The following is a 23,985-nucleotide window of genomic DNA, read 5'->3' on the forward strand; positions in this document are numbered from 1 at the left end:
TTTGGTCTGGCTACTTTGACTTAGAATTTTTTGAGGTTCATTCATGTTGAAGCATGTATCAGTTTTTGCCTCTTTATTGCTGAGTCATAGTCCGTTGTATGGCTATGATCAGCTAATGGACGTTTGGATTGTTTTTAGGTTTGTTTTTTTTTTTTAGCTATTATGAATATTTTTGGAGCTGCCATGAGCATTTGCATACCAATCTTGGTGTAGACATATGTTTTTGTTTTTCTTGGGAGGATTCCCTAGAGTGGAATTGCTGGGTCATATGATAAGCTTATCATTTACTTTTTAAGAAATTGCCAAACTATTTTCCAAGGTAACTATAATGTTTTATATTCCCACAGTGTATGAGAGTTCTAGTTTTTCCACATCCTCACCAACATTTGGTATCATCCATGTTTTAATTTTTTTTAAGTAGGCTCCACACCCAATGTGGAGCTAGAACTCACAACCCTGAGATCAAGAGTTGCACGCCCTACCGACCGAGCCACCCAGGCACCCCTGGCATTATCTGCATTTTTTAAATTGTAACCATTCTGTGTGCGTACATGTGTAATGGTATCTCATGGTTTTATTATTTTTTAAAAAATATTTTTTAAAAGATTTTATTTTTTTAAGTAATCTCTACACCCAACATGGGGCTTGAACTTACAACCCCAAGATCAAGAGTCGCACACTACCAACTGAGCCAGCCAGGTTATCTCGTGTTTTTTTTTTTTTTTTTTTTTTTAAATTTTATTTATTTATTTGACAGAGAGAGACATAGCGAGAGAGGGAACACAAGCAGGGGGAGTGGGAGAGGGAGAAGCAGGCTTCCCGCCGAGCAGGGAGCCCGATGTGGGGCTCGATCCCCGGACACTGGGATCATGACCTGAGCCGAAGGCAGACGCTTAACGACTGAGCCACCCAGGCGCCCCTGTTTTTGTTTTTTTAAAGATTATTTGACAGACAGCGAGAGACAGCGAGAGAGGGAGAAGCAGGCTTTCTGCGGAGCAGGAAACCTGATGTGGGCTTGATCCCAGAACCCTGGGATCATGACCTGAGCCCAAGGCCCCTGGGATCATGAACTGAGCTGAAGGCAGACGCTTAACGACTGAGCCACCCAGGCACCCTTATCTCATGGTTTTAATTTGCATTTCCCTGATGGTTAATGATTTTTTTTTTTTAAGATTTTATTTATTTATTTGAGAGAGAATGAGAGACAGAGAGCATGAGAGGGAGGAGGGTCAGAGGGAGAAGCAGACTCCCTGCCGAGCAGGGAGCCCGATGCGGGACTCGATCCTGGGACTCCAGGATGATGACCTGAGCCGAAGGCAGTCGCTTAACCAACTGAGCCACCCAGGCGCCTGGTTAATGATTTTTTTATGTGTGCTTAGCCATTCATGTATCTTTTTTCCGTAAAATGCCTATTCATATTTTTCTGTTTGTCTTAAAATAGTTTAATTTTTTTCATTATTGAGCGTTGAGAGTTACATATTGTGGATACTGGTCTGCTAGGAGGTATATAATAATCTGAAAATAATTTCTCCATTTTTGACTTAATTTTCTTGATCTTGCCTTTGTAGCAAAAGAGTTTTTAATGTTAATGAAGTTCAGCTTGTGCATATTCAGTTGATTTTATCTGTGGTAAGGGTCACAGTTTTGTTTTGTTTTTGCATACGGATATCCAAATCTCCTGCGTCCATTTGTTGAAAGGGGCAGGTACCTTTAGCAGTGAAGCCTGCCCAAGCCCTGGGCGATTCCGCCAGCAGACTGCATGGGGCTGAGCAAATGTGGTAGCGTGTTGGTGCTCCGTGGTGAACAAAGAAAGGATGGTTGGATTACCAAGGGCCTTGGTCTGGTCTCAGTTCCTTTTGGAGGTAATTTGTGCCAGGGCTGGGTTTTTTGTGGCGACTCTGGGCCGTACTACGATTCCCAGCATGCACTGCGCTGGCCTGCCCTCTGCGGAGGGGCAAAGCTAGACAGACCTGGAAGTGTAGCTGCGAGGGAAAGGCTGGGACACGGTTTCTGGTACGGAGATCGATTTCTCAAGGTTTTGGCCTGCGCGAGGGACTAGCAAGCCGAACCGTGAGAAGTACTACCTCCCCACTCAGACACACCCCCCGTCCTCTGGCCCGCCGTAGCCTCCCTCTCCGATCGGGACCGGACTCGTTTCTTCCTCGAGTTTCCCGCGGGGACTAACTCTTGAAGACGACCAACTGCAGCCGAGAGTTTTGCCGGCCGGGCCAACCAGAGGCGAGATGGAAGAGGCGGGGGTGGGAGCCGCCAAATTGTCTAGGAGAGAGTCCATTTCTCCTGTAAAGGGCGAGTCGCCCTTCCTGGGACCCCGAGAGGAGCAAAGGAGCTGCGGGGGGGTGCGGAAGCGCAGGGACCCCTACCCGCTCGGGTGGGGACCGCGGCGGGGCCGGGCTTACCCTTCAGCGACCCCCTCCAGGTGTCCGGGCCCAGCCTCGGCCACCATGTCGCACCAGACCCCTCTAGGCTCCTCAGTGCCACACGCCAGCTGCCTAAACCTGTGGAGGGAAAAGAATGACGAGCTAGTTCGACAGGCCAAGGTAACACGGTTGCTGGGACCCTCGCTTTGCAGGCCCAAAATACCAGAAAGAGGGTTTCCGGTGGATTTACCGCAGCTGATGGGGAGGGATTGAGTTTGACTTACCCCATCAGGAGCCAGAAATGACTGGAGAATGACATCCCTTGCCACTGTTGCAAGGGGAGAAATAAGGACTGATCCTCAGTGATACCTCATCCCACGTTTGTTAGGTGGCTCAGGACTCGGGTCTGTCTCTGAGGCGACAGCAGTTGGCTCAAGATGCACTGGAAGGGTTCAGGGGACTCCTCCATAGTCTGCGGGGTAAGCAGGATCCTCCTCAGGATGCTCAGTTACCTTCCTCCACAGCCAGAGACCAGCTCCTCTTCTGCATTTCTGGGACTGAGAAAATTACTAGGGGGCAGGGGATCCTATTTAAGTCACAGACAGAACTGGAGTGGAATTCTCTTTGGTGCAGGTGAATCTCTATGCCCCGCCCTCCCCCTGCCCCGCGCCCGCGGGCCCCCCCCCCCCCCCCATATTTGAAGAAGTGGTTTCAGAGATGATCCAATCTGGAGAATTTTCTGCCCTTTCCAAACTGTGTGCAAACGGCCATTTTGGTTGGGGTGAGGTGATCTTTGGGTTTGGATCTTATTTGGGGAATCTTTCTGGGGGAAGTGGTCTGTGAGATCAGCTTGTGTTGCTCCAGGGCTCCCTGCGGCTGTTCCTGTTCTCCCCTTGGAATTGACTGTTACCTGCAATTTCATTACCCTGAGGGCAAGCCTGGCCCAGGGTTTCACTGAGGACCAGGCACAGGATATCCAACAGGGCTTGGAGAGAGGTGAGGGCCAGAGATTGCTTTCCATTTCCCTGCCAGACTGTCTGGGTTTAAGCCCTTGCAAAGGGGACAAGAGGAGCAATAAAATTTGTCACCTCCATGGACAGAGTTGCCATTCTCTTATCCTCCAGGTGCTCCTTAGACCAGGAGTACTTTTATGACCTTTGGGCTCCTGCAGAAAAAGAAAACCAGAGATGAGGTCCCAACCTTAGCTGTATGTGTGTTCTCTACAGTGCTGGAGACCCAGGAGCAGCTGGGGCCTAGACTGGAATGTGGGCTCAGGGGGCTGTGGGACTCTGTTCTCCATTATTCCTCCCTTCTGCTGGAGCTGCTGCCTGCCCTTCATCACCTGGCTGGCCTGCAGGCTGCCCTCTGGCTAAGCACTGACTGTCTTGGGGACTTGACCTTCCTGCTGCAGACCTTGAATGGCAACCAGGTAATTTGGGAAGTAACCTGGACCTAAGGGTCTCTTCCAATCTCTCACCTGTCTCAGCTGCAGTAGCATCATTTTGTGCTGGAAAGGCTGCTGGGTTGGTGGTCAGAAGACGTGGGTTTCTCCGGGACTCTTGGTGACCTTGCTCTGGTTGGTCCCTCATTGGGGTGATTCTCTTGAGTGGTTGTTTTTGTTTTTTTAAGATTTATTTATTTGAGAGAGGGAGTGTGTGCATGGGGGGGAGGCATAGGGAGAGGGAGAGAATCTCAAGCAGACTCAAGCACAGAGCCGGATGTGGGGCTCAACCTCATGACCCTGAGATCATAATCTGAGCCCAAATCAAGAATCTGACACTTAACCAACCCAGGCGCCCCTTGAGTGTTTTTTAAAATAGCTTAATGGGGGTGCCTGGGTGGCTCAGTCGTTAAGTGTCTGCCTCAGGCTTGGGACATGATCCCAGGGTCCTGGGATCGAGCCCCGCATCGGGCTCCCTGCTCCTCGGGAAGGCTGCTTCTCCCTCTCCCACTCCCCCTGCTTGTGTTCCCTCTCTCAGTGTGTCTCTCTCTGTCAAATAAATAAAGAAAATCTTAAAAAAAAAAATAGCTTAATGATCTTAGATAGGGTTAGGGCTTTTATTGACCTTGCTGAAGTCATCTCCCAGCCTCACTCTTCTCATCAGTAACCCACACATGGTCCTTGCCCTGTGTGTTCTGGGCTTATACTGAATGAGGAGGTGCGCTAGAATAGATCATCAGTGCTCCCAAGTTTTTCTTCCTCCCTTTATCCTCGCCCCATAGCTATCTATACCTTAGAATTGAGGGAACAGGAATCAGGAGGACCCTTGATTTCAAGGTCCAGCCAGTATAGAGATAGGAGAAGAGGTAGTTCTAGGCTTAGAGCCTCTGATCACCCTTCTTTCCTCAGAGTGAGGCCTCTGAGAATCTGCTGCGGCTTCTGAAAACTTGGAGCCCCCCAGCTGAGGAGTCAGATGCTCCATTGACCCTGCAGGATGCCCGGGGCTTAAGGGATGTCCTTCTTACTGCTTCTGCCTATCGCCAAGGTCAGCTAGCAATCTTACTCATCCCTCCCTCACCACTCCCTGTCTTAAGGGGTCCTTTGGCTCATACCTTCCCTGTCATGTCCCATTCAGCTCAGTGGAGCTTCTTTGTACTCTTGTTCCCTATCATCCCCTTGCCCTATGGGCTTCTTTAAGTTTAAACCCTGATTGACCTCAGGCCTCCGGGAGCTGATCACAGGAAGTCTGCCCAGGGCACTGAGCAGCCTGCAAGAAGCAGCCTCAGGTCTGTGCCCACGGCCTGTGTTGGTCCAGGTGTACACGGCTCTGGGGACCTGTCTCCGTAAAATGGTAAAGACAGTCCTAGCGTGGGTTGGGGAAACCATGGGTGTTATAGACAGCTTTCTGCTTTGTGAGGGTAGCTGAGGCTTGTGTCCTCTCAATCCTCTAGGGCAATCCACAAAGAGCTCTGCTGTACTTGGTTGCAGCCCTGAAGGAGGGATCAACCTGGGGTCCCCCGCTTCTGGAGGCCTCCAGGCTGTATCGGCAACTGGGGAACACAGCAGCAGAGCTGGAGAGTCTGGAGCTGTTGGTTGAGGTAAGGAACTAAAGATACAGGGATTGCTGAAGTGCTTGTGTTAGGGAGACTAATCAAATTGTAAATAGAAGGAAATAGGGCTCCCAAAGGTTATAGATATACTTTTTTCTTTTTGTCCCTTTTAGGCCTTGAATGTCACTCACAGTTCTGAAGCCCCCCAGCTTCTCATCGAGGTAGAGTTATTACTCCGCAGACTTCACCTAGCCTCACCCCTTCATTGTGGCACACAGAGCCAGGCCAAGTACTTGCTAGCAAGCCGATGCTTACACGTGGGAAGGTGAGGTTCCACTGCCTTGCTCATCTGAGCTCCTCTTCCCATTTCTGATGCCTTCCCTGGGGTATGACTCTGCTTCTGTTCTTGCAAGTCAACTGTATGGACGAGTCAGTGGTAGGACATAGGTTTCCACTCCTCTACCTCCTGCCTTGTCACTGGACCTGAACTTAAGACTCTTTACCCAGACACTAAGCTCTTGGATCTTTAAAACTCTGAAATCTCCTCCCAAATCCATTCTGTAAGGAGGGTAGATCCATACTGAGCTAGGATTGGAGCCCCAAGACCCCACTCTCCCCACTCCCCAGGGCCCTTGAGCATCCCTTTGTTAGCTAAGAGCCCTTGGAGGACCCTGCTAAAGGCCTAAGGTGAAGCTCGTGGGCTATGATTTCTCAGGGCAGAGGATGCTGCAGAGCATTACTTGGACCTGCTGGCTCTGGTGCTGGATGGCTTGGAGCCAAAGGTGGGTATGTCTTCAAGATTCTCTGTAATGGGGTGGGAGGGTTGTAGTCTCCTCTGGAGTAGAGCAGGACTGCTATTTTCTCTTTCTTCGGCTATTCTGTCTGCCCAAGTTGGAAGGCCAGACCAGGAAGGTTCCCAGAGCAAAGGGTCCAGGGTAGCAAGCAATGGGTGGTCTCTGTGTGGTACCAGAGCCTGGTGAAGAGGTTGGGCATGGTGGCTAATGTCTCTTTAAGACACTGCATCCTCCTCCCACCCCAGTTCTCCCCACCCCCTTCCCCCGCAGGGCCTTCTATGCCTGAGGTCTTCTTAGAGGCAGCGGCAGCACTGATCCAGGCAGGCCGAGCCCAGGATGCCTTGACTGTATGTGAGGAGCTGCTCAGCCGCACGTCATCTTTGCTTCCCAAGATGCCCCAGCTGTGGGAAGATGCCAGAAAAGGAACCAAGGAGTCACCACACTGCCCATCCTGGGTCTCTGCCACCTACCTGCTTCAGGGTCAAGCCTGGGTGCAGCTGGGGGCCCAAAAAGAGGCAATTAGTGAATTTAGCCGGTGAGCCCAGGAAGCCAACCAGGATCCTAGGGGAAGTATGGAGGGATAATTTGCTGATTGGGACCTGAGTTGGTAAACTCCATTCTTACCGACTCACCCCAGAGTTTCTGAGTTTGACTTCTTACCCCTATTCTGTGTCCCATTTCAGGTGCCTTGAGCTGCTCTTCCGGGCCACTCCTAAGGACAAAGAACAAGGTGATCTAGACTCTCAATTTTCCTCTTCCCTTCTGGAAGTGGGGGTGGTGAATGTGTTGCCTTTCCATGCGTCCTAGCCTACCAAGAGACTTTAAAAAAAAAAAAAAAAAGGGGGACTCCAGACATAAGAAGAGAAAGAGGAGTACTTGGGGTTCTGTCATACTAGGTGCCTGTGTAGCAGAGACACACTTTTTGACTTTGGGGCGGTCCCCAGGGCCTGCTTCCAATGGTGAGAAGGGGTGTGTATCAGATATGACACTACAACAGCTTCGGGCAGCTGCCCTGATTAGTCGTGGACTGCAGTGGGTGGCCAGTGGCCAAGATACCAAAGCCCTACAGGACTTCCTCCTCAGTGTGCAAATGTGCCCAGGTATGTATATTTGCATGACATTAGCTATGCTCAGATGCACAAGGACAGAGAGGCTCATGGGGGGCCCTTGGGGATCAGTGGAAGAGTGATGTTCCCAGATAGAAAGGGATGAATGGGGTTGTACGTATATACCTAGGGATATACCCAGGTTTGAAGACATTTGCAAGTGTGTGTGAAGGCTCTCCGGAGTTCCTCAGTCTTCCCAATGTCCTCAGAGACAAAGGCCGTAACTGTGCTGGGAGTATGTTGGGGAGAAGCAGAGTCAGCTGAGCCCTTTGTCTTGGGCAGGCAGTACCCAGGGATAGGAATGGTTGGGAATGGAACCTCCTGGTTCCATGTGTGACTGTAGAAAAGATAACTTTCCTGCTCTAGGCCTCAGTTTCTCCTTTTATAAAATGCTTAAGGCTCTGTCAAGTTCTAAGCGTTTCTACTCTGGGGTGGGGCTACAGGTAATCAAGATGCTTCCTTTCACCTGCTTCAGACTCTGAGGAGGATGGATCGGAGGGATGAGGCCACTGCTCTCTGGTGGAGGCTAGAGGCCCAAACTAAGTTGCCACAGGAGAATGCTGCATGGTAAGGCTAAGGCCTGTGGGCTTGGGGCTGAGGGCATCCTGGAGTCCTTGAGTCTGTTGGGGGGGGTGATGAATGAAAGGGAGGGAATGGCTGCCCAACCTTCCACCTATCCTTCACCCTTAGACATCACTCTTTTTGCTCTCCAGGTCTCTCCCCCTGTACCTAGAAACCTATTTGGGCTGGATTCGTTTCCCTGACCGTGAAACTCTTCTTGAGGAGTTTCAGACATCTCTGCCGGAGCCTTGTGATCTGTAGCTGCCACATTTTAAAGAGCCTGAGCTGGGGCTCCAGTGGCCCATTTCTCTGTGGGGAGGGTTTTCTGCTTTACCATTCTTGGGGGATGTGGGTGAAACTAATCATTCCTATATAAGTCTGGCATTGGAGAAGTTGGTAGTAGTCCTGCAAAATTTGGCCTAGTTACTGCCATTCTGGTTCCAGAGAAAGCTCCCTTGCCACCATAAAGGCATTAACTTTGCTTATGACACCTTTTTTCCTGTTTTCCTTTTAATCGTGTTTAGTAAAATCTCATATTTATCTCGTTTGCCTACTACATATACTTGACTGGGAAGGCTCACAGCTGTCTGATTCAGTTGAGTGCTGATTATCTAAGATGCCCTCTCCCAACATCATCTACCTTATGAGATTGAGTTCTGGGTAGAAGAAAGGGCCACAGGAATCCTTGCAGTGGCTTTGGTTCTTTCTGTTGCCTAAAAGCCAGAGTCTCAAAGCCCAGGATCCTGTGCAAGGTCACAGAATGAGTGGAGCTGGGTCTGGAAGGTGGTCTGGGCAGGCCTCTCAGGACAAGGGCAGGTTTTTGATTCTTAGAGGGGAGGGACAAGCAGACCTCTGAGTCTCTGAGTGACTCCCTACCCCAATCCCAAATTCTAGAAATTAATTTAATCAGCATGATACCAGAGCTGTTTATTGAATTTAGTCAGGGCTAGCTGGCATTTGGGGCCCAAGGACTTCAAGTCTCAGCATGCAATTTTCTTGCTGCTTTGGGTTCTGTTGAATCTACTGTGTTCTGTGGTTGCCTTTTGACCCGTTTTTGGAGTTGAGTGCCCTCCCTCCTCTAACCATTAATATAAATACCCAGTGGTAAGAGGAAGCATGTACCTCCAAGCCGTGAGGAAATGTAAAGCCTATGGGATTAGGGTTACCAGAGGGTGCCACAACAATAGGGTGGAATGGATTAATAGCTGGGGTGCTAGTCAAAGGATTCGGAGTAGGGATGGCTGAAGCCAGCGTTTTGAAGGAGCCAAGAGAGGGGTTAGGGTGGAGCCTTAGGTTTGGGAAGAAAATGGGTATGCAGGTTATCACTGCAGCAGGACTAGACTAATACATGGGTTCAATCCATTGTGCCAGCTTCCTCAGCAGGGTAAGATCAAGAGCCAATGAACTGGAGCCAAGTGGGAGAGTCCGCCTCCAAGGGATTAAAGGCTCTTCTTTCGCCAGTCGATCTGGCGCCATCCTTTTCGTTGATTGGTCGCGAATCCCAATCCGTCGAGGAAGCGTAGCGTTGCGGCCAATTGACGTGGCGTTACTAGGCGTGTTGCATCCCTGAGGCGGGAGCCAGGCCACAAGCGAATTTCCTGATTGGCTCTGGTCCGCGGGTTGCTGGGGAGAGGCGCGGAGAGGCGGGCGGGAGTCCCCAGGGCAGGCGCTGATTGGCTGAGGTGAGAGCACCTCTCCTTCCGATGATTCGGCTCTTCTCGGTTCAGTCTCAGCGCAGCGTCTGCAGCCGTCGTTTGAGTCGTCGCTGCTGCTGCCCCCTCCCGGATCAGGAGCTAGTGTATACCGCCCGCCCACCGCCTCGGTTCCGCTAGGAGGAAGCGAGAAGGAGGCCGCCTGCGGGTTTGTCGCTGCTGCTTGCCCCCTGCCCGGGAGAGCCGAGCCCCGGCCCAGTCAGTCGCCTGCCACCCCTCGTAGCCGTTACCCTCGGGCCGCCACAGCCGCCGGCCGGGAGAGGCGCGCGCCATGGCCTCTGGAGCTGAGTGAGTGTGTGCGCGCGCCCGCCCGCCCGCCCGCTGCGGGTGCGCGCACCTGGGGACTCGCCGCGCTGGGTAGGCCCGGTCGGGCCTGGCCGTGGGCGCGTCTAAGAGGTGGAGACAGGGAAGGAGGGACAGAGGGAAGGGAGAAGAAGGGGGACGATGAGGGGCCGCGGTCCGGTCTGGGTCTGGCTGCGCAGCCGCGCGCCCCCTAGGCCGGGCTTGCGTTGGGCCTGGGTCGGGGCCTGGGCCAGATCGTGCTGTGTCATGCAGGCCCGGCCGGCCTGATTGGCTCCCTGGGAACCGCTGTCCTGTTCTTGTGAGGTGTGCGGGACCGCATTGCCGGCGCGGAGCCCCAGAGCCTTAGGGCGCCCACCTGGGATCAGGTTTACTACCCGCCAAAGGCCTTTGGTCCCCGGAGGGAGCAGGCCCAGCGGGCCCGACACCCTAACTGGGCCCGGTGGGCGTGGACTTTGGGCCATGTGAAGGTCTTAGGAGCCGGGAGACCGGCGGAGGCCGGAGCGGGGAAGACTCCGCGAGTTCAGGGAAGCTCACGACGGCTTTTTGGAGCTGGGTCGGCCTGGCCCTTGGTTGACATCCTCACGACCTGAGTAGTGAGGAGCTTTTAGGGAGAGGGAGGGCCCTGCGTTTCGTTTCTGGCCTTCTTCGTACTTTAGGTTGGTATGAGAAAGCTTTAGTCAGTTTTTCTTAAATGTTATGAAATGGGGGCGGGAGGTAGGAACTTTTCTGTACTGTTTTGGGCTTTTGCTAAAGTTCGAATCTCAGTTGGTAATTTGCGGGACTTCCTCGATTTCAGCCTTTTTGGTGAGAAGGTTAGAGTTGCCCTAACTCTTTGAACACACACGCTCCTTTCCCCAAATTGCTGTCTTGAGAAGTCTTGGGCCCTCCATCCCTCAGGAAAGCATCAGATAAAAGCTGACCACCTCTGCCCATCTGCCCATTATATTTAGAATCAAGAGCTTTAGATACTGGGGGAAAAAAAAAAGCCATCATGTGGAAACTCTTCTATGCAAATCACTTTCCTGACTTAAAGAGAATTTAGTTTTTTGAGGTGTGTTCCCTTTTTTTTTTTTTAAGTCTCTAAACCGAGGCGAAGTATTAGTTGGATGTCTGTTTAAAAGGACCATTACTTATTAATACTCTCTTAGGTTATTCAGTCAGTCATTTATTTTCAAGACTAAAAATAAAAATTCAAAATTCTTGGAACCTGGCATCATAGATGGTTTCTAACCTCTAGGTCATCTTGATGACTCTTACCTGAACTCCCTCCAAGTCCCCTGTGGCCCGCTGGAGTTCTGGAAAGGGCCTGACTCATGCAGAAGACAATGGGGGATGTCCCCAAAGAGCCTCCAGGACTGCTGTTGGCCCACGATCAGGCTGAAGCTCTCTTTTAGAGGTTACTTCCTTTGATCTTAGTAGATAGATATGGAAGTAAAGGTCTTTACCTTAAGGGAAGGGCATACTACTCATCTCCATTGCCAGGGTCAGGAATGGTAGGCAGATAAGTTTTCCTAGAATGCAGCTTTGGGGTTAAAATACAAATACAAACTATGATGACTAGGGGCATCTGGCATTTTATTTTTCTCTAGCCCCAGTCCCATAGATTAAACAGGAAGGTGGGCAGTCCTTGGAGGGTATTTTGATGTGTGAGAGAGAGGGTAGAATTGATGGGTTTAAATTTCCTTCAGCTGCCATATTGACCATGCTTGTTCTCCAGGGTGTTGATAAGCACTGGAAGAGTCTGCCTGCTATGCATCATTGGGCCTAGAGTGCTACACTTTTAGGTTGAGGAGGCAGGTTTAAGCTGAGGAAACTCCACTCTTGGAAATGAGTTTTAAGGTGATGATTAAATATGCAGCCTGTGTGAGAGGATCAGCGGAAAGCTTACAACTTTGTTAGATGAATGGGATTTGTAGTTCTGTTGGGTATATCAGAACCAAAAGATGGAGAAACCCCACAACTCCCTAGCTGGTATTCTGGAGTATAGGCATCTTTTTTTCTTGTAAGTTGTGAAGATATATCCAACAGGAATACTGTTTTGTTTTGTTGACTGATGTATTTCCAGATCATAGGATGGTGCCTGGCCTGTAATGTATACTTGCTAATTTGTTAAGTGAAGGAATAATTAATGGAAAAGATTCCTTTTTATTTTTTCATTTCCTCCATTGTCTGGTCTCCCTGTTTTGGTTAATGTTCAGGTTTTCCTGAGCCTTAGTAAGAGAAGGTAGCTTTTCAAAGGGAGAGCCCACTGAGTCTAGTTACTGAAGGTTGAAGATGAGCTAAGAAGTTGGTGTAAGGTGAATGATCTAGGAAATGATTGAAACTACTTAGAGGGTTTAAACCAAGCTTACTCAGGCAGCCTTGGTTTGGGTGAGGGATTTGGATTTGCTCCACATCTCATCATTTCTTGGTTTTGACTTTTTGAACCACCATTGTGAAATTATATGTCTTTGCAGAGATTTGTAAAGCTGTTTTTGAGCTTGAGCGTCTTTTTGAAGGTTTCAGATCTGTTAGTTGAGTTGTTTTGTTTTCCCCAGATATTATGCTTGGCATTTCTGTGGTATATAGAATGCTCTGGCATTCAGCTGGTCTAGCCAGTAAGGATGTTAGCGCTAATGATTTTGCTTCATTGTCCCCAGGCTTGCTTGGTGGGACTTTGGGCCTCGCTGAGCCCTACAGGAAGTTGTCTTGCTCACTTCATTCTCCAAGAAGGTTAGCAAAGAAATAGCTTATGCTTTGTTCTGCAGTGCTAAACATTGTGACCATTAATACCATGTGCCAGGCATTGTGTTGAACATTTTGCATTCATTATCTCACTTAAGACAATAATCCTCTAAGACAGGTACTACTGTATTCGCCTCTTTACAGATGAGGACATCAACATCCAGAGAGGTTAAGTAACTTGCCCAAGATCACAATTAAGCAGTGGCAGGGTTGGGATTCAGATCCAGCAGGTCTAACTGCAGAGCCCCTTCTCCTAATCGCTATCTCATACTAAGACTATTGTCATTTCTCTAATTGTTACTCAGCCTTTACTTCTATTTAGTCTTCTCAGGCCATAGTTTCCTGACTCTGGGGCGAGATCACTTGGGGCCTTTACAGCTAGGATACCAGTGCTCAGAATACCAAGAGCTGCTGGAATGGGAACTGTATGTGCTAAATGTTACTCTATATGACTTTGGCTGAATGTCCTTTATTTCACCTCTCTGGTGTAGGGACAGCTTCATTTATCCACTATTTCTTTCCTAAGTGTGAGTTTTAAGAGACTGGTGGGGCCCCTGGGACTGGAGTATGTATTGGGACTAACTTCATTTTCTCTTTCTAGTTCAAAAGGTGATGACTTATCAACAGCCATTCTTAAACAGAAGAACCGTCCCAATCGATTAATTGTCGATGAAGCCATCAATGAGGACAACAGTGTGGTGTCTTTGTCCCAGGTAAGTTGGGTCCAAGGTCCAATCTTTCCTTGTTGCACTTAACTTAACCTGAGGGTTTTTCCCAGGTTTCTTTCCTCATTTTTTTTTTTTTTTGCAGTGACCACAGATAGAGTGGGGTTTACTGGGTATTCTAGCCTCCAGGGCTGCTGCTTACCCCGGCCCAGTGACCCAAAGGCCTTAACCTTCTTTTCTCAGCCCAAGATGGATGAGCTGCAGTTGTTCCGAGGTGACACAGTCTTGCTGAAAGGAAAGAAGAGGCGGGAAGCTGTGTGCATTGTGCTTTCTGATGACACATGTTCTGATGAGAAGATTCGAATGAATAGAGTTGTTCGGAACAACCTCCGCGTACACCTAGGGGATGTCATCAGGTGTGTGTGGGGTTCTTGGCCCCTGAGGGATGGGAGGCCAGAGACAGCCTGAATTATAGACGGGACCCCAGTGAAGTCCTTGGCAGCTACAAATAGCAGAAGCCCCCTAGCCATGGAAAGACTTAATACAGCAGGGTTGTCTTTAGGTTTTGATTCTGCCTCCCTGGGACTTCAGAATTTACTTCTGCATGACCCTTGGGACAAGTTGGATTTCTGTGATTTTCATGATTCCTTTATTTATTTATTTATGTATGTATGTATGTATGTATGTATGTATGCATGCATGCCAGAGGTATAATTTATCACATGCTAGACACTGGTTTAGGATGCCATTTGAGAGTGTTTGTCTATGAAATGATCTCACTGTTATGTTGAAATAATGGCTTTTGTCGGGGCCAGAATGAGGTGGAAGTGTGGGCACAGAAGGTGGACTCCAAGTAGGTTTTTTTTTAAGGATCCAAGTTAATGTAGGAGAGAGGCATAGTTTGAGTCAGATCCCTGAATAGCTTCAATCTGAGCGATTTTGGACATAACTTGAGGCAAGAGGTTTCCCCGTCTTGGAGTCATCACTAGCCACTGCTATTCAACCACCTGTCACCTGGCCAGGAACATTTCAGACTTCTGATTATTTTTCATGGATTCTAGGTTTCATGTAGCCTTCCTGGAGGTGCTAAGTCACTTTGTCAAGGTCCTCTGATCACCTGGCTGAGATGATTTTTATCAGTTCTATTTCTTTGATCCTGTCATTTGTCTGACTAAGGCCTCCCTTTGTAATACTGGATTACTGATACAGAATGGGTCATCTTTGGATATCTCTCACTGAAGACCCTTTCTTCTGTTTCTTTATTGTGGGGGCTTTATATGTGTGGGTCTTCCTTTTGGCTCACTGATGAGGAGTGACTAGCCCCAGTAGCTTCTTCTAATGGCTCCTGCTACTACCCCACTTGAGTATGTCTTGTCTTAGTTCTGCTTGGCTGCTCCTTTGTCGTCACTCCCACACTACCCTCCTGCCTCTCTTCACCTAAAACCATCCCTGCCTTTTCTCTTTCACTCGCATCAGCTCTCTGTTCCAGGCCCTTTCGGATGCCCAGTGCTTGGGGCTGCAGTGTGGTTGGTAATGTGGAGTCTGCTTGTCATCCTCAGCATCCAGCCGTGCCCTGATGTGAAGTACGGCAAACGTATCCATGTGCTACCCATTGATGACACGGTGGAAGGCATCACTGGCAATCTCTTCGAGGTATACCTTAAGCCATACTTCCTGGAAGCTTATCGACCCATCCGGAAAGGTGAGAGATAATTTTAGGGACTGAGCTTAAGGATGGTGGTTTGTAGGGCTAGCTGGGAGTAAGCCTTGGAATGTCTTTATCTCATTCTCATATATGTGTGCTTACACATAGATTCTGTATACATGCTCATGTGTACTCTCCTTCCCTCTTTCTCCCTCCCACTCCCTCCCCCCCCCTTTCCCTACTCCCATTCCCTGCTTCAGTAGAGTAAGCTTTCTTCTCTTTTGTCCCAGAAGGAGGACTTGGGCACTTGACTGTGTCACAGTCCAAAGTGTATTTAATATTTAGCACAGCCTGACCATTGGTGGTGGTTGTGAAAGCTTGGTTACCTATAGCCCAGAAGTCAAAAACCTTATGGGCTTCAGGCCAGAGGCCAAAACCTGATGTGCTAGAAGCCCATAAGGTTTTGTTCAGTGTCCTCTTGAGTGGCAGAGGGACTCTTCACAGTTTAGCTTTCTCCTCTTGCCTGATGCTTAATAAAGTGGAGGTGGGAAGGGAAAAAGAGCAATATCTAGTGAATTTGGCATTTTAGACTCCAGGTACTGATGAGGGATTCTCACTTGCTCTGGTATTTGACCTCTCTGATGGCACTTGTGCTAATTGCTCTCATAGGAGATATTTTCCTTGTCCGGGGTGGAATGCGTGCTGTAGAGTTCAAAGTAGTGGAGACAGATCCCAGCCCTTACTGCATTGTTGCTCCAGACACAGTGATCCACTGTGAAGGGGAGCCTATCAAACGAGAGGTGAGTTCTCTCCTTCATTCCAGTACCCAATTTCACGATTACAAAGTGGGACAGTTACGTGATAACTACTAAAATGGGGTGGGTGCTCTTTGGGATGCCTGGGTGGCTTAGTTGTTTAAGTGTCTGACTCTTGATTTCGACTCAGGTTATGATCTCAGGGTTGTGAGATGGAGCCCTGCTTCAGGCTCCATGCTAGGTGTGGAGCCTGCTTGAGATTTTCTCTCTCCCTCTGCCCTTCCCTTTCCTCTCTAAAAAATAAAAATAAAATAAAACTGGGTGCTCTTTGGAACTAAGCTCCTTTCCAGAGGTGGGAAAATCAGCTGTTTATTTTCAGACCTATGTGATACCAGTGATTTTTAAAATCTAGATTGTTGGGAGGCCTGGGTGGCTCAGTCAGTTAAGCTTCTGCCTTCAGCTCAGGTCATGATCTCAGGGTTCTGGGATTGAGTCCCATATCGGGCTCCTTGCTCAGCAGGGAGCCTGCTTCTCCTCTGCCTGCCGCTCCCCCTGCTTGTGCTCTCTCTCTCTCTCTCTCTCATTAAAATCTTTAAAAAAAAAAAATCTAGATTGAACCATAATTTTTGTAGAAGTGACGTTGATGAACGCATCCAGACTTCTGCCCATTTCCCGGACTTTCCAGCTTTAGGTCTTAGGGGAGCCCTTCCCAGTAATAATACTAAGGACAGTGTGAAAGGGAAAGGCTATGCTAGAAATCTTTGCTGTGGGATTTTTAGAGTTCTTTGAGTCAGGATCCCCTTAGAGGAAATCATAGAACAGATTTCTCTACATCAGATTGTAGAAGGGTTTGGAGAAACTCAACTTTTGCTGATATTAATATTCCTCCATTTTTTTTGTTTGTTTGTTTGGTCTCCTCTATATTCAGGATGAGGAAGAATCCTTGAATGAAGTAGGCTATGATGATATTGGTGGCTGCAGGAAACAGCTGGCTCAAATAAAGGAGATGGTAGAGCTACCCCTCAGACATCCTGCCCTCTTTAAGGCAATTGGTGTCAAGGTGAGCCTCCTGGGTCCTGTGGGACATAACCTCGGCTGGTGATTAATGAAGATTCAGTCCGTTCTTCGTTGCATATCTTTTTTTTTTTTTATTACTACAGTTCTTTAAAAATGTAAAAAACATTCTTATCTGATGGACCCTATAAAAACAAATCTCATCATAGTTTGTCAACTTGTCTATAATAGTACCACCTAATAGAAGTTTCAGGAAATTTGCGATGTGAAGGGTCCTGAATCCAAAACATTTGAGAATTGCAGATTTGCAATGTAATTCCTAACCGTTTGCATATCATGGGTCACAGTGAAGATGAAATTACTCCTTTCTCTAGTATGTACCATACAAATAATTTTATCTTCCATGTGGGCATTTCCCATGTGCAGCCTATGGATGAGGCCACAGAAAAGACAGCTTCAAAGAGGAAAAGTTGTGGTTGGTGGTAGGAAAAGCATTCCGATATCATAGTAAATCCTAGAGGGTTGTGATTACAGGAATGAGTGAGCCTCTGGCAGTACTCTTTCTTAGATGGCTAAGCTAGTCCTGGCCCTTGTCTGTCCAAAGTCAAGCCCTTGGCCTAGTGGCCTCTTGCTTTTTTGTAGTCCCAGGATCTTCAGACTTAGCCACATTAGAGTTTCTTAGGGTGGTTTCTGTGCTCTTAGTCTTCTTTGCAATGTATAATCATAAATGTCAGTTTTATGACCGTATTTTCTCTGCTAATAAGAGGAGTGAGTATGGTCTGAGGTAAACTGATTTCCTAGCAGTTAATGCTGAGAGCTTATTCTTACTGATGTCAGGGTCGAGCTCTGATTTTCATCCTCTCTAGATAGAGCCACCGTCAAACCATTTTAGAATGGATGGGGTTGGGGGAAGGTAGGACTCTGAACCTAATCATATTCTCTGTACCGGTCCTCAGCCTCCTCGGGGAATCCTGCTCTATGGACCTCCTGGGACTGGGAAGACCCTAATTGCCCGAGCTGTGGCAAATGAGACTGGAGCCTTCTTCTTCTTGATCAATGGTAGGAGACTTGGTTCACCTTGTGTTTGGCTGGACCTTACTCTGAGCTGAGCACTATCCAGTCTCGTGAACTAGAGAACTCATGGACATGTTTATTTGCACACATGCCCTCGTGTATATTTCATCTTTATTCTGCTGGGGTACATTATGGACAGAAAAGCAACAAGGGGAAGGTATTGTGCTCTGGTGCCCCCTGATCTATCTCCCCTTGAGAAAGATTGTGGAAAGGCTGAAGACATTGAGGGGGAGCAAGTTAGAATGAGAACTCAAATTTTGTCTGATAATTTATTTGAGAGGGTTTGGGGGGTAGACCGGCTGAGATCAGCTGGCTCCTGGGGAATGGTAGAGGTCCATCTGGTGTGCTGCTTCTCCTGCTCTGGCCAGAGGTCCCAGAGCATGTGCTGTCATCTTGACATTTAGAGCTTGACTGTGAAATACGTGTTGTGAGTTCCTTGGCTTCTCTCCAGCCTAGTTTGGTGGCTATCCTGGGATAGAGTCTGTGAGAAAGTAGGCAGAGGTTACCACATTTTCACACAGCACCTGTCTATGGGCTGGCCAGATAAGAGATCTGATTTCTTTTGGAATTGAGGAAGGATATCGTTCGTATCATCAACAGTCGTCATTGTTTCTATTCTGTATCCTTTCAGGTCCTGAGATCATGAGCAAGTTGGCTGGTGAGTCTGAGAGCAACCTTCGTAAAGCCTTTGAGGAGGCTGAGAAGAATGCTCCTGCTATCATCTTCATTGATGAGCTAGATGCCATCGCTCCCAAAAGAGAGAAAGTAGGAACTTACCCGAGGGGATAGTGGGGGTTGAAAGGTCCTCACTTCACTTCTGACCAGACATCCTGTTCTGACAGACCCACGGGGAGGTGGAACGGCGTATTGTATCACAGTTGTTGACCCTCATGGATGGCCTAAAGCAGAGAGCACATGTGATTGTCATGGCAGCAACAAACAGACCCAATAGCATTGACCCAGCCCTTCGGCGATTTGGTAAGGACCCCAAATTTCTTTCAAACTTACTCTTGCTCGTAGGGAGACTATAGCTTTACTGAGCTTAATCTCTTTGATCCCATGCCTGTCCTTCATTTAAGTCACCTAATCTGAGGATTTCTTGAAACTCCTTGCAGTGATAGGGCCTAGGGGTCTGTTCCTTTATTCCATGTCCTGTCTAGGGTGACCAACCATCCTGGTCTGCCTGAGCCTGAGGGGTTTCCCAGGACACGGAACTTTCAGTGCTAACACCGGGACAGTCCTGGATAGACAGGGATAGTTGGTCACCTGAGACCTGTCCTTTCTTCCCTCTGGACCAGAAATGAGCCCTGTTTGTGTTCACACACTGTCCCGCAGGTCGCTTTGACAGGGAGGTAGATATTGGAATCCCTGATGCTACAGGACGCTTGGAAATTCTTCAGATCCATACCAAGAACATGAAGCTGGCAGACGATGTGGACCTGGAACAGGTGGAGTGATGATGAGGGCTGGCCCTGAGTTAGGATATCTTTTTCTAGGCAGTTAAAGTGAACTGGCTAGGGACACAAGTTTAAGATATAAAGAGACATTTTGATTCTTGGGCAGGGAAAAGGAAGTGATCTGAGATTGAATCCAGGAAACTGGAGTTGGCATGTTTCTCTGTTGATACCACATTAGAGTAAACCAGAACTTTGGGGTCAGCTTTATTTCCAGGCTCCACGTCTAGGCTTGACTATTTAAAACCCAGCCATTGAAAGAACTGCTAGTATGTGTTCAGGAGAATGGGAGGACCCAGAGATAGGAGTCACGGGAAGGGGCCAGGATTTTGTAGTCTCTGAGCCTCTTAAGGCAGTTAGGTCTTGGAGACAGGGTAGTAAGTAGATCTTTTCTGTGCAGGTCGCCAATGAGACTCATGGGCATGTGGGTGCTGACTTAGCAGCCCTGTGCTCAGAAGCTGCTCTTCAAGCTATCCGCAAGAAGATGGACCTCATTGACTTAGAGGATGAGACTATTGATGCTGAAGTCATGAACTCTCTGGCAGTTACTATGGATGACTTCCGGGTAAGGACTGCACCCCCATCTCAGGTACACACACATGCGTTTTGACCTTTCCTTTGGCAAATCTCATCCCCAGTTTTTCTTTTTAGTGGGCCCTGAGCCAGAGCAATCCATCAGCACTGCGGGAAACTGTGGTGGAGGTACCACAGGTGACCTGGGAGGACATTGGGGGCCTGGAAGATGTCAAACGTGAGCTTCAGGAGCTCGTCCAGGTAGGGTAATTTGGTCCAGAATGAGTCACAGCTTAGTACATTGTACGTGGCTTGGGGTGTTGGCAATTGAGTGCAGGAATTGTGAGAGCATAATTCATGAACCTGCTATTCTCAGTTCGGAGGCACTAAGGACCCAGCTCCTAGAGAACCTGATTTTACACCATGGCGTGGTTGCGAGGGATGCTGCTGTTTGGTTAGGTTTGTTTCGAACTGGGGGGTATGCCAAACCCTCTTTCCTTTTCTTTCTAGTATCCTGTGGAGCACCCAGACAAATTCCTCAAATTTGGCATGACACCCTCCAAGGGAGTACTCTTCTATGGACCTCCTGGCTGTGGGAAAACCTTGTTGGCCAAAGCCATTGCTAATGAGTGCCAGGCCAACTTCATCTCCATCAAGGGTCCTGAGCTGCTCACCATGTGGTTTGGAGAGTCTGAAGCCAATGTCAGGGAAATCTTTGACAAGGTGAGCTACAAGCAGCTGAGCTATCTGTTCACTTGTTTGGCAGCAAGGTAGCTGTTTCTTGGGAGAATTGAAACCATCTTGTTCTGGCAGCTCAGCTGGAGCAGTGAAGGTCACTTTAATTTCCTTTCCTTCTCAGGTCTGAGAGACCCAATTGTGTTAATGCTTGAGTCCATGTGTCCCTCCCATAGGCCCGCCAAGCTGCCCCCTGTGTACTGTTCTTTGATGAGCTGGATTCAATTGCCAAGGCGCGTGGTGGTAACATTGGAGATGGTGGTGGGGCTGCAGACCGAGTCATCAACCAGATCCTGACAGAAATGGATGGCATGTCTACAAAAAAGAATGTGTTTATTATCGGCGCTACCAATCGGCCTGACATCATTGATCCTGCTATCCTGAGACCTGGCCGCCTCGATCAGCTCATCTATATTCCACTTCCTGATGAAAAGTCCCGTGTTGCCATCCTCAAGGCCAACCTGCGCAAGTCCCCAGTTGCCAAGGCAGGTGCAAGGGCATTGGTGATACGGACTTCTATGAGTGCTCAGCCTAGTGTAGCATTCGGTTCCTAGAAAAGATTCCATTGGGGATTTCCGGGGATAGGGTTGTAAAGGGAGAACGAAGACTTGAAGGTATTAATACAGTCCAGAATCAGGAGTAAAGCAGTGGCGAAAGATGGCACAAACTGGAGTTAGGAGTTCTTGGGTGGCTCAGAGATCAGTGTATTATAGGGGAGGGGAGGCTAAATGCTAAGGTAGCTCTATTGCTTCTTTTAGGATGTGGATTTGGAGTTCCTGGCTAAGATGACTAATGGCTTCTCTGGAGCTGACCTTACAGAGATTTGCCAGCGTGCTTGCAAGCTGGCCATCCGTGAATCCATCGAGAGTGAAATTAGGCGAGAACGAGAGAGGCAGACCAACCCGTCTGCCATGGTGAGTCTACATCTTTTCCTCATATGTGCCAGTTGTGGGGAGCCACATGCTCTAGAGGTAAGCTCTATCATGCTCTAGAGTTAAGAGTATAAGGTTTTGGAAAGCTATCTGATAGATGCCCTTTTAGGTGGGCATCAAAGAGAAAGAATACTGAGTATTAATCCCTTCAGTCTGGAATTATAAAGGCTGAGAAGAGATAGGTAGTCTATATGCTCAGCCTGAAGTAGGCTCTGTGAGGGAAATCAAAATATGATTGTGCACATAAACAAATAGAGCGGGGTTTAGAACCTAGGATCCATGGGCCTGTCCTTCCTTGGTTGTCCATGGACCTACTGAAATTAAATGCAGGATTTGGGGTGTGTATGTAAGCTTTCTAAAGACAGGGAATCTGTATTATCTTGCATGTTTCCTAGTGTATCTTGGCACCATGTTAGAGATTTCATGAATGACTAAATAAATGAATGAAAGGCTGTCTTTATCTTTTGTAGGAGTTCTGAGACATCCCTTTTCCCTCCTGTAAAAGCTTAGAAACTATTGATACGTTTAATCCTATGGAGTAATCTCTTAAGTCACAGCAATCGGAGTGGCTTCTTAGTGGAAGAGATAGAGTTTGAGCTGGGTTATGAAGGGAGACTATAAAGGCTAAGGTAATAAGCAGCCTAAATAACTGGCTTAAGAAATAGGATTGCAGGAATTGGGGAAAACCTGGGTAGATTTAAGAGGGCATATGTTACTGGAAGTGAGGCCACTAGGTAAGGTGTAATCCAGATGTGGTAAGCGCTGAAAGTCATGTACCTTATCTTTTTAAAATTTAGGTGGTTTCGTTTTTGTTTTTTGTTTTTTTTAAGAAACTTTATTTTTAAAATTTAGCTTTATTGAGATATAATTCACATATAGTTAATTTCACCCTTTCAATGTATACTGTCTCCATGCATCTTGACAAATGTATTTAAGTTCTATAACTATTATCACAGTTTAGATAAATTGCTGTCGTCCCAGAAAGTTCCCTCATGCCACTTTAGTCAGCCGCTTCTTTCCACCCTAAGCCCTTGGCAGCCACTAATGTGATTTTGTCCGTACTGTTTGGCTTTTTCCAGAATGCATTAACAGTTTTTAAGTAGGGCACTGACTCAGTTTTAGGAAGATTGGCCTTGCAACTATTCAGGTTGGATTAGAGAGACAGGAGACAGTAAGGGAGGGGGGTGACCAGGAAGGCCAGGGAAAGAATTCAGGCTGAACTTTAGCCCTGGTGGTCTGTGTTTACCAACCCTATAGGAGGTAGAAGAAGATGATCCAGTGCCTGAGATCCGCCGAGATCACTTTGAGGAAGCCATGCGCTTTGCCCGCCGTTCTGTCAGTGACAATGACATCCGGAAGTATGAGATGTTTGCTCAGACCCTTCAGCAGAGTCGGGGCTTTGGCAGCTTCAGGTAATTGCGTTACAGTGGGCAGTACTTAAGTGGTTTTGGGTAACTGTACATCCAAGGTTATGGGAGTCCTAAGGAAGCTGGCGGGTTAATCCTACACTGGCCCTATCCTAACTCCCTTTTTTGGCTCTGCTTTTGTGCATACAGATTCCCTTCAGGAAACCAAGGTGGAGCTGGCCCCAGTCAGGGCAGTGGAGGCGGCACAGGTGGCAGCGTGTACACGGAAGACAATGATGATGACCTGTATGGCTAAGTGGTGGTGGCCAGCAAGCAGCGAGCTGGCCTGGCTGGACCTTGTTCCCTGAGGGTGGGGGCGCTCGCCTAGGAGGGACCAGGGGTGTGCCCATGGCCTGCTCCATTCCTCAGTCTGAACAGTTCAGCTACAGTCAGACTCTGGACAGGGGGTTTCTGTTGCAAAAAAATACAAAACAAAAGAGATAAAATAAAAGCGATTTTCATTTGGGAGGCGGAGAGTGAATTACCAACAGGGAATTGGGCCTTGGGCCTACGCCATTTCTGTTGTAGTTTGGGGCAGTGCAGGAGACCTGTGTGGGTGTGAACCAAGGCACCACCGCCACTCCCCACAGTAAAGCATCTGCACTTCACTCAGTGCTACCCAAGCCTTCCCTTCCCTCTACCCAACCTGGGCAGGAGGACGAGGGGCCACAGTTGCTGGGTGTTTATATAGAGAGTAGGTTGATTTTATTTTACATGCTTTTGAGTTAATGTTGGAAAACTAATCACAAGCAGTTTCTAAACCAAAAATGACATGTTGTAAAAGGACAATAAACGTTGGGTCAAAATGGAGCCTGAGTCCTGGCCCCTTTGCCTGCTTCTTTTCCTGGGAAGGGCCTTGGGCTACCCCTTACTGTCAAGGCACTCTTCAAATGTGAAAAATTAAAATAAGAATGCACCCTCTTCCCCTTCTGATTAACAGTGGTATGAACTGCCACCTTGCCCCATGTCTGTATTATCACTGAATAGGACTGCAGGGGAGGGGGTACAGCCTGCCTGATGGAGCTCTAGTTGTGTTTGATGTGGATGGTAAGGTTAGGCTGCAGAGCTCTCTTTTCCTGACCAAGGACTGAATTGGGGTGCCTTCCAAAAATCTTAAAGGTTGCAGAAAGAGAATCTCTGTCTGAGGTGGATGTTATTTACAGGCATCTAAAAAGTCCTAAACATTCATGCTCTGGTTGAGGATCACTTACAGTTATGTCCAC

At 48.2% G+C, this 23,985-nt stretch overlaps 2 protein-coding genes across 5 annotated transcripts; both read left to right on the forward strand.

The window, feature by feature from the left end:
* Positions 1-1,306: 1,306 nt before the first annotated feature.
* FANCG (FA complementation group G) lies at positions 1,307-9,430 on the forward strand. Of its 2 annotated transcripts, none has more exons than XR_004681290.1 (14): positions 1,307-2,558; positions 2,767-2,857; positions 3,243-3,374; positions 3,605-3,807; positions 4,729-4,864; positions 5,040-5,170; positions 5,271-5,417; positions 5,543-5,694; positions 6,085-6,151; positions 6,409-6,698; positions 6,847-6,893; positions 7,060-7,263; positions 7,745-7,836; positions 7,983-8,110. XR_004681290.1 is itself a non-coding variant. In XM_035016398.1 (14 exons), the coding sequence occupies exons 1-14, from the start codon at positions 2,244-2,246 to the stop codon at positions 8,089-8,091; spliced, it is 2,100 nt and encodes a 699-aa protein (XP_034872289.1). In that variant the 5' UTR covers positions 1,307-2,243; the 3' UTR covers positions 8,092-9,430. The 2 variants fall into 2 exon arrangements, 1 of the variants encoding a protein (XP_034872289.1); XM_035016398.1 differs by having other exon boundaries at positions 7,108-7,263; positions 7,713-7,836; positions 7,983-9,430.
* Positions 9,431-9,562: 132 nt separating this feature from the next.
* VCP (valosin containing protein) lies at positions 9,563-23,578 on the forward strand. Of its 3 annotated transcripts, none has more exons than XM_035016396.1 (17): positions 9,563-9,830; positions 13,171-13,282; positions 13,478-13,650; positions 14,794-14,936; positions 15,549-15,679; positions 16,563-16,694; positions 17,605-17,707; positions 18,354-18,487; positions 18,565-18,700; positions 19,058-19,170; positions 19,577-19,741; positions 19,828-19,950; positions 20,200-20,412; positions 20,601-20,909; positions 21,183-21,338; positions 22,614-22,768; positions 22,913-23,578. In XM_035016396.1, the coding sequence occupies exons 1-17, from the start codon at positions 9,814-9,816 to the stop codon at positions 23,016-23,018; spliced, it is 2,421 nt and encodes an 806-aa protein (XP_034872287.1). In that variant the 5' UTR covers positions 9,563-9,813; the 3' UTR covers positions 23,019-23,578. The 3 variants fall into 3 exon arrangements, with proteins under 3 accessions (XP_034872287.1, XP_034872288.1, XP_034872286.1); XM_035016397.1 differs by lacking the exon at positions 9,563-9,830 and adding an exon at positions 11,153-11,241; XM_035016395.1 differs by lacking the exon at positions 9,563-9,830 and adding an exon at positions 12,485-12,557.
* The last annotated feature ends 407 nt before the right edge of the window (positions 23,579-23,985 follow it).

This window comes from Mirounga leonina, unplaced genomic scaffold (genome assembly GCF_011800145.1).
Source record: "Mirounga leonina isolate KUSES-001 unplaced genomic scaffold, KU_Mleo_1.0 Mir_170, whole genome shotgun sequence".
NCBI lineage: Eukaryota > Metazoa > Chordata > Mammalia > Carnivora > Phocidae > Mirounga > Mirounga leonina.